We start from the raw sequence: 9624 nt of genomic DNA, 5'->3' as shown, positions 1-9624 counted from the left end.
TATTTTCTATCTTTTATTACTCTTTTCCTCTTTTCAACCCCACATTCATACTTATAAACAGTATTGCGGATTGCTACAGTAGACCACAAATTTGCTTCTCCCGTTTACTGTGCTAATCCAACATATTCATGTAGCGACCGATAAAGCTTCTGTTGGAGATGAAAACCGGATGAACAGTAGTCCGTAAATCACTGTAGCATTGGATTTCTGAATTTAGCTTTCGTTGGAGATGGTCTTAGCCTTTGCTTATAGTTGTAGCCAGGGTATAGAAAACTAGGAACGATCAAAATAAATGACAAAAAAAATTGGGCACATGAATGAGATGGACCCCAAGTTTATTGCCAATTAATTCTTGGTATCGCACATGAGTCCTTTAAGATGTACAGGTCGACTGACGGAAGTACGTAATCAAGTGCAGCTAGCAGTTGACCGTTACGTGTTATAATCAGCCACCAATTCCAAAACAAAAAAATCACTAAACTAAGCTACCTGATCACTAACACCAGCACATCCATCAAGAATAACAAAATCCGGTACATTTTTTTTTTGACATTTGTCTGTGTCTGTAAAATCTGTCACCACTGCCACAACCACGTAACTAACTGATTAGTACTATCGATCTATCATTGTTCACTTGCTTTGACTTGAAGGGTCTGCAAGCATTTTATATGAAAAAGAACATTGATCTGGTAAGGGATTTGTACCAAGCTACCAGCAAGCAACCAAACTCTTCTTTTTCTTCTGTTTTTAGTTTTGGCACAACCAAATGTTTCTGTGGGCAGTGAGGAAATAATTGAAGGGGTCATTAGGTGAGCTGACTGCTACATGGAGCTAGCTGCAAATTGACACCTACCGGCTTTGTTGGGAGTTAGCGTCAGAGAGCGTTATCCCTGCCTGCCTATGAACAGCTTAGATTGCGACATGCCGGCTGACCAGTCACGATACATGGATGGATGGCATTTGTTTGGTTAGATCGCATTGTTTCTAACGAAAGACCGGTTGGAGGGCTTTTCAACCTGGAGATCCATCAAAAATGAATTGTAAGGTGGAAATTTTAAGACGGATGACATTTGTCAGTGGCATGTTAACAACAACATCACGTGTTGGAATAAGTAGAAAATTTTACAAGCGCCACGTCTTAGAAATGGCGGATTTTACCATTCACCAGAGTTCTAGACACAAGTAACTTTTACGTGAGATTTAGTAGATGCCTTCCTTCCTAAAAACGAGTGTCCTCCCGCAAAGATTTTTAAAGAATTATCTCTTTTTTAAAGAAAGAGTTATCTTTGCATTAATTTGAACTAGATATCTCTATACAGCGAACTTTTTGCAAGAATTAGATTGTTAAAATATTAGAGGACTATACCGAACATGTAGCGTAAACAAAACCTTTTGGGTAGATTGGTGTTATCGATTACCACCGGCTGATGAAAACAAATACTATAAGATCAAATCCTACTAAAGACTTTCTTACTTGTGATAACACGTGTCCTTTTCTCTCTCATCTTTAATTCAATCATTAGATCAGAGAATATAGAACTGATTAAAATCTTATAAAAATCTTTTAAAAAAAATCTTATAAAATTTATTTCTCAGCTGATCCGACAAACCCATACAGGAGGTATCCAGAGAGTTTGAACTCCGAGCTCTATCTATGCTTACCAGGGCCCACACAAAGACATCAGACAGCCCTCCACGACGTCCAATGTCTGTGTCTTGGGATCTCCATGCAACCTCGGCGAACGAAGGATGACATGTGGGCCACTTTCTAATCCCCCGTGGGCTCCTCCACTCATATTGTTAGCTACGCTTACGATATATGATGTGGGCGATTACTCAAATTTATGTTACTTTAGCTTAGTAGATGCGTATAAATTTGAAAAAGGTTCATTCGGTCGTTTGCATTTACTGTTGTAATTTAACTCGATGGATCTTATATATGGTCTCATTTGCTGCCGAATCAAGTTTCACTCTGCAGTTTAACCTGACGGATATAGACTCTTGTATCAGCTAATACATACCAGCCTATTTATTAGATAAAATAATATTCATACAAGTAACTAATCATAATCTTAATTCTTACATCTGCTTATACAAACTCAAATTCGATCAACTAAACATAAACTATTTAAACAAATACAACTAACTAAATATTTTTTAACAAATATAACTATACCCACCGATTTATGTTTAGCACATATATCATGCAGCTCTATTAAATCTCAGCCTCGGTATTATCGCTGATTCCACAACCGGTGGCGCCGCGCCTCCCCTGTCCTGCACGTGCCGCCGTCTGAAACTCCATGTTCGGCTCATGGAGCCGGTCCAGACAACCCTCACGGTGCCAGGGGCAGGGAGGTCATGGGTAGATGGGGAGTGCGTTGCTCGTGTTGCCTACTCGTCACCGATCTAACTTTGAATATTTAACTTTTTATTATTTTATTAGAGTGACAATTTCTTGTTAAAAATAATAAATGGACTCTCTTAGTCTATAACAATAAATACAATAATAAATATGCTATTTTACCGGATGACTGGTGGCAAAATATCAAACTACCCGCCACTATAAATCCCTCCGCTTCAGCTTCCTCCGTCCGCTTCAGCTCCGTCCGTCCATCCGCCCATACTGATCTCCCGACGAATCCCCCCCTCCGCCTCGCTTCGCGCCGACTCGGAAGGTTCGCAGCCTCTACCCACTCCCACGCGCACTCCCACTGCTCTTGCTCTCTGCGGCATTAGGCCGAGCGCCTAGTGGCTCGGATCGCTGGGCCGCGGATCTGCGGATCCGCGGCTGCCGCGGGCGGCGGGATCGCGCGGGGATCTCGCGGCTCGCGTGGGATTTAGTGGGGGTTCGGGTGGGAGTGGCCTGCCTGCGTGCCGCGCCTGATCTGAACTGGGCCGCGAAATGGTCCCTTGCCGCGCGAGCTGGGTTTTGATTTCGAGGTGTTGCTGCGCGGTGGTGTGAGGAGTACCGGGGTTTTTGTCGGGTACTAGGGATTCGGACTGCGTTTTTTTTTAATGGATCTGAGGAGATCTCGTGTTTTTAGCGCTGGATTTGATTGGTGTGGAAGTGGCAAGTAGCGATGGTTTAAATTTGCCGAGTTTCAAATGTTAAGTTGAGACTCCAATTTGATGGTTCCGTTGTCGAACTGTCGAAGGACGTTTTTACTCGTTATAATTTGTCTGCGAGTGATCACTTGTTGGAATGGTAGCGTTATTCTTACTGGGGATTTGAGTTTGCTAACTCGTGAACGGTGAACTCGGTGGTCAAATATGAGATTTGGACAGCTGGGAAGTAATTTGCTTTGCTTTGGCATTGATGACGGATGGAAGTACAATGATGCGAATAAAATGTGCTACTGTATCATATTTGAGATCCGGTGTGCTGCTCAGATTTCAGTTCCTTGACGGTGTACTTTTGAATATTGAGCAGTCTTCTGTGGGCTGTCGAGTGTCCTGTTTTAGTAGGTGTACACCGGATTTTTGACCAAGTGCTTTTGAATTTCGACACGGTCATCATTAAAGTGGATCTGATATTGTAATAGAAAAAAGTGGATTTGAGATTAATATACTTGGCGTTGGTTCTTTATAGTTTTAGTTCATTCTGCAGTTTGTTGATAAAAGTTGGGTCTTATGTTTGCTCAGAGGGACTGTTTGAGAGTGCTTTACCTTGTTCCGCTATGACACCTTTTTTGTGCAAACATGGCACCGTTCAACCCTAAAGTCTTTGTGCGAACATATTTACATTCTGCTGTGGTAGTATTCTGCAAACATTGTTGTACAAGAACTATGGCGAGACTTATGAGTTAGGATTTCTGATTGTCTATTTAGTAACTATTCTTTCTCATCATATTCTAATTTATCTTTTTACAGGCGAAGTAAATCATGGCGACAGGTCAAATTTTCTCAAAAACTACCCAAGCATTATTCTACAATTACAAGCAACTTCCCATCCAACGGATGCTTGATTTTGACTTCCTCTGCGGTACACATTGCCCCTTTATTCTTGGTTAACAGGATTGCATAGCACTCCTGTTTTGCTTCTTCCTTACTGACTTTGCATTTCTTTATAGGGAGGGAAACACCTTCTGTTGCTGGAATAATCAATCCTGGTTCTGACGGGTTTCAGAAACTTTTCTTTGGACAGGAGGAAATTGCTATTCCAGTTCATCCTACGTGCGTTCTGTAGCTCCTCGTATATGTTGTTTCATTGAGCAATAAAGTAATTCTTGTTCTGGGTGGAGATGAGTATGCTATCCTATTGCTAGTTCAACTTGGATTTACTTGTGTACCTTTTGTAGAATTGAAGCAGCCTGCAATGCACACCCAACTGCTGATGTATTTATCAACTTTGCATCCTTCCGAAGGTTAGCTATAATTTCAGTATTCTTTATGTGAAAGAGCGCATGATCTTGGAGCAGCTACATGGTAACTTTATCTGTGAAATTTGCAGTGCTGCTGCTTCTACAATGTCAGCTTTGAAGCAGCCAACAATAAGAGTTGTAGCCATTATCGCTGAGGGTGTTCCTGAATCAGACACAAAGCAGCTAATTAGTTATGCACGTGCTAATAACAAGGTAAGAACTGAGCTTCACATGAATTAACTGATTTTTAGACCTGAGGGTTCATCTACAAGTTATCATAAAAAAGAAGTACAGTTTTATGTCAATAGGATCACATCCTTCTAGAAAAGTTTATTAAAAAACTTCTTCTGGATTCTTCGGTTCATCCCAGATATTGCTATTAGCACGCACCTTCATGCCCTATCTGTCAAAGAATCACATCATCGTGTTTTGGCCTGCATATTTGCCCTTTATTTTTGCTAAGCAGCTTTAGTATTATTTGTAGGTCATCATTGGACCTGCAACAGTTGGAGGAGTTCAAGCTGGTGCTTTCAAGATTGGTGATACTGCTGGGACTATTGACAACATAATTCAATGCAAGCTTTACAGGCCTGGATCTGTCGGTTTTGTGTCTAAATCGGTACCACCTTTATGCCCTTCTTTCATTACTTGGTTTGCTTGTCTGCATGCAACAAAAACAACTACATCAAAGCCTTTTGTCCCAAGTAATTTGAGTTGTGCAAGAGATGAAATCCAACAAGAGCTACAAACTCGAAAAATATAGAAACATCAAAATAGTTCTAGTAATAACAGTAGTAGTTAAAGAAACTTGTTTCTTGCTTGTCGACCTGGTTACTTAAATAACCATCTTATGCTTCCATCCATAAAAAAAAACAGTGGCAGAAGGAGCAAATGTTCTGTTTTGTAGCAAATGAATTATTAGAATATATATTATATGCTAAGTAGCTTTTTAGAATTTCGAATGTAGAACATGAGGCTTGGCTTTATGTTAAGTTAAAATACATAAATGTAAATGCATATGTAAGGATCTTTTTAGCGTGAGCTACCAAATTTCTGTCTCTTTTATTTCTGACTTGTTGACTAGTATATATTCATTTGCACGTCCTAGATTTTGAGTGTACTTTTGGATGCTTGTACAGCATCCCAAATGCCAATGAAGAGCTAAACTTTCATTGCATCAACAGGGTGGCATGTCAAATGAGTTGTACAATACCATTGCCAGAGTGACAGATGGTATTTATGAAGGTAACACAGTTGTGGATAAATTCTAAAATATAATATTTTCTGCACACACGAAAATGCTTGTGTACTAATTTTATTTTAACATGTTCAGGAATTGCAATTGGAGGGGATGTTTTCCCTGGATCAACTCTGTCAGATCACATTCTACGTTTTAATAACATACCACAGGTTTGACATTTGAACTGCTGTAGATCTTTGTACGTAAATTAGTGTGGGTTTTCTTCCAGTAGTATACATATCTTCATTTATCTGTATGGTGAACTGTCCTGTGGCTGACTAATTATATCTCTGTAACCTGGTTAACTTGGTTACATCCTTTTTGCTCTCTAATTTTCTAAGGCTATTCCTTTACCATAATCTTGCACACCTTTACACCCCTAAAAAATTTCAGGACAGAAAGGTTGTCAGCATATAAAAGAAAAGCTTTTACCATAATACCTTGCCTTCGATGCATCATCTGTAACCCAAGCCTGGAGCATTGGTCTACCAATAATTTCTTGTTGTACTCAATGTTAATTGGCTTTAGATTAAAATGATGGTTGTTCTCGGGGAGCTTGGTGGAAAAGATGAGTATTCACTTGTCGAAGCTTTGAAACAAGGAAAGGTTCAGAAACCAGTTGTTGCATGGGTTAGTGGGACATGCGCACGTCTATTCAAATCTGAAGTACAGTTTGGCCATGCTGTAAGTTTGAAAAACTACTGGCGTTTATTTCCCCCCTAAGTTTCTGTCAAGAGAACAGTATGCTTACTGTGCAGAGATCTTTTTTGGTGGGACATAACAGGGTGCAAAGAGTGGTGGTGAGTTGGAGTCAGCACAAGCTAAGAATCAGGCACTAAGGGAAGCTGGGGCGGTTGTGCCTACTTCATATGAAGCTCTCGAAAGTGCTATTAAGGAGACATTTGAAAAACTGGTACATTGATGAGTTTCTCTGTACCGTGACTGTCTTCCAAGCATTAATTTGGGATAATCTGTAATACGGGAATAAAGCTTCTGAGGCTAAATATATTTGGCAGGTTGAGGAAGGAAATATTTCTCCCGTGCCTGAAATCACACCTCCTCCCATTCCCGAGGACCTTAAAACTGCAATCAAGAGTGGGAAGGTCCGAGCTCCTACCCACATTATCTCCACTATCTCTGATGACAGAGGTTAGATTGCTGGTGTCATGTTATTCTATATATGCTCTATATTTGACTTTTGTTCCACTCTCTCCCCTAGGAAGTAATATAGGCGCATGTTTGTGATGCAGGTGAGGAACCATGCTATGCTGGCGTTCCCATGTCTACAATTATTGAACAGGGTTACGGAGTTGGTGATGTTATTTCTCTTTTGTGGTTCAAGCGCAGCCTTCCCCGCTATTGCACTCAATTTATTGAGGTATGTTATTGGCATATGTGATATGCATATCCTATCTTCTTTACAGCATTCAAGCTCTAACAGCTGTTGATAATTCTAACAACACTGTTTCTGTATGTGGAGTTCATTTAATCTAAAAGGGTTCCATGTGTCTCACAGATATGCATCATGCTTTGTGCTGACCATGGTCCCTGTGTATCCGGTGCTCATAACTCTATAGTTACTGCTAGGGCTGGAAAGGACCTTGTTTCCAGCTTGGTATCTGGTGAGCTTGTTTGATTTGTGCATGCAAAAGTTTCCCATTCGACACACAATTGTACATATTACCAATATTTATGGTTGAAATAATAAAACCAAATGCCGTTATCACAGGATTACTGACAATTGGTCCCCGTTTCGGTGGTGCAATTGATGATGCTGCCCGGTACTTCAAAGATGCATATGATAGGGTGAGCCGACTTAGTTTCTCCTTTTGGTTTCAGCATCTCCATTTTTCTAATGTTGCTTAATCACACTAATGGATCTGCGTCATTGTTTGCAGGGTCTCACGCCTTATGAGTTTGTTGAAGGCATGAAAAAGAAGGGAATCCGTGTCCCTGGGATTGGTCACAGGTATGTTATATATATATATATATATCCTTGACATGATGATGTCATAAAAATATGTCCATCTGGCAATGGTTTTACGAGAAAAAATCATTAAAAGTTTATTGCCTTGAAGCCATCCATTAGCTGAACTTGCACTGAGTTCACTTGCCGGTCATGATTAGGATCAAGAGCAGAGACAACAGGGACAAACGAGTGCAGCTTCTACAGAAATATGCTCACACGCATTTCCCTTCAGTCAAGTACATGGAATACGCTGTTCAGGTTGAGACATACACCCTGTCAAAAGCCAACAATTTGGTTCTGAATGTTGATGGTGCGATTGGGTCACTTTTCTTGGATCTTCTTTCTGGAAGTGGAATGTTCAGCAAACAAGAGATCGATGAGATTGTTGAGATTGGTTATCTTAATGGGCTCTTTGTGCTTGCACGTTCAATTGGCCTGATTGGGTGAGTCTTATTCTTCGGCAACTGATACTTCTATTTGCTTTTGCGGTGCTCCTGATATCAACGTTTAGATTATATGCTGGAGTTACGTATTTTCTTTAGTTTGAGTTATTATTTTACAGCTATTCACTTTTCTGAACAAATGTGCCACTCGGATTCACAGGCACACCTTTGACCAGAAGAGGCTCAAGCAACCCCTCTACCGCCACCCATGGGAGGATGTCCTCTACACCAAGTGAGATTCGACTATTCTTTGAGCACAGCGTTATTATCACCAAGGTCTTCCAGCTGTCTGTACACCTCATAAAGTCGAGCAAAATTGCATAGAAATCAAAGTTGTGGTTGTTGATGAAACTAGGAGAGAAAGAGGAACGTCACTAGTCAGCACTGTCTGTGTGTTTTATGTAAGTTGAAAAAATCGAGTCTCCGGTCCTGATTTTTGTCCATCCATGAACCGTTAGGACATCTGATACTGAAAAGGAATCTATGGTTATTGTTCCACGTTACCACCGCTTCTCTCAGGAATGTACCTTGTGATCTCAGGGGGAAAAAGTGGTCTCTCAAAAAATGTAGTTTTGGAGGTGTAGTGTCTGATTAGTTTGTCGATAGATTCAATTTTTGCCAATAAAATGTGCAATTGTTATGGTTGGAGCTCCAGCCTGTTTTGAGTCCAAAGTCAATGTGCACATGCTCAGTCATGAATTAACATCTTTTTAACGTTCGTGTTTGAATCCCAACTTCCTCCGACTTGTGCACAACAAATCTAGAAGTTAACTATAACTGTTACCCTTTCTGTCTGGGTTTGCATATGGGATTCGACGCATGATATTGGCGACAATCTCTCTCTCTATATATTGTGTTACTATTCTGTATCTATGCGTAGCGGATGTGTAGCATATGCATAAGCACAAAATAGTAACTCACGAATTACAACTTGTCGTATACTGTATTTGTAATTATATATGGAGTGATTGCAACTACAGATAGAACGGTTATAACTATTAGTTGCAACCATAGACAGAACGGTTACAATTATATACATGTTGTAACTAGATTATTCAACATGTTGTAAGTTATTGTTCCACGTTACCACCGCTTCTCTCAGGAATGTACCTTGTGATCTCAGGGGGAAAAGTGGTCTCTCAAAAAATGTAGTTTTGAAGGTGTAGTGTCTGATTAGTTTGTCGATAGATTCAATTTTTGCCAATAAAATGTGCAATTGTTATGGTTGGAGCTCCAGCCTGTTTTGAGTCCGAAGTCAATGTGCACATGCTCAGTCATGAATTAACATCTTTTTAACGTTCGTGTTTGAATCCCAACTTCCTCCGACTTGTGCACAACAAATCTAGAAGTTAACTATAACTGTTACCCTTTCTGTCTGGGTTTGCATCTGGGATTCGACGCATGATATTGACGACAATCTCTCTCTCTCTATATATTGTGTTACTATTCTGTATCTATGCGTAGCGGATGTGTAGCATATGCATAGGCACAAAATAGTAACTCACGAATTACAACTTGTCGTATACTGTATTTGTAATTATATTTGGAGTGATTGCAACTACAGATAGAACGGTTATAACTATTAGTTGCAACAATAGACAGAACGGT

At 40.2% G+C, this 9624-nt stretch overlaps 1 protein-coding gene across 1 annotated transcript; it reads left to right on the top strand.

The window, feature by feature from the left end:
* Window positions 1–2521: 2521 nt before the first annotated feature.
* On the top strand, window positions 2522–8519 carry LOC133910812 (ATP-citrate synthase beta chain protein 1-like). Its single transcript, XM_062353071.1, has 17 exons — window positions 2522–2678; window positions 3874–3985; window positions 4074–4176; window positions 4302–4367; window positions 4454–4577; window positions 4849–4983; window positions 5549–5609; window positions 5698–5774; window positions 6133–6288; window positions 6389–6517; window positions 6621–6753; window positions 6855–6982; window positions 7121–7226; window positions 7334–7410; window positions 7503–7573; window positions 7732–8016; window positions 8177–8519. Exons 2-17 carry the CDS (start codon window positions 3886–3888, stop codon window positions 8250–8252), a joined length of 1827 nt encoding a protein of 608 aa, XP_062209055.1. The 5' UTR covers window positions 2522–2678; window positions 3874–3885; the 3' UTR covers window positions 8253–8519.
* The last annotated feature ends 1105 nt before the right edge of the window (window positions 8520–9624 follow it).

Source organism: Phragmites australis, chromosome 1 (genome assembly GCF_958298935.1).
Source record: "Phragmites australis chromosome 1, lpPhrAust1.1, whole genome shotgun sequence".
In the NCBI taxonomy this organism is placed as follows: Eukaryota; Viridiplantae; Streptophyta; class Magnoliopsida; order Poales; family Poaceae; genus Phragmites; species Phragmites australis.
This window is presented reverse-complemented; position numbering and strand designations above follow the sequence as displayed.

Excerpts from the sequence above, each read along its gene's own strand:
- LOC133910812 (XM_062353071.1), top strand. The coding sequence starts at position 3,886 with ATGGCGACAGGTCAAATTTTCTCAAAAACTACCCAAGCATTATTCTAC. Across the intron at positions 4,368-4,453 it reads AACTTTGCATCCTTCCGAAG|TGCTGCTGCTTCTACAATGT; the intron begins GTTAGCTATAAT and ends TGAAATTTGCAG. Across the intron at positions 4,578-4,848 it reads ATGCACGTGCTAATAACAAG|GTCATCATTGGACCTGCAAC; the intron begins GTAAGAACTGAG and ends TATTATTTGTAG.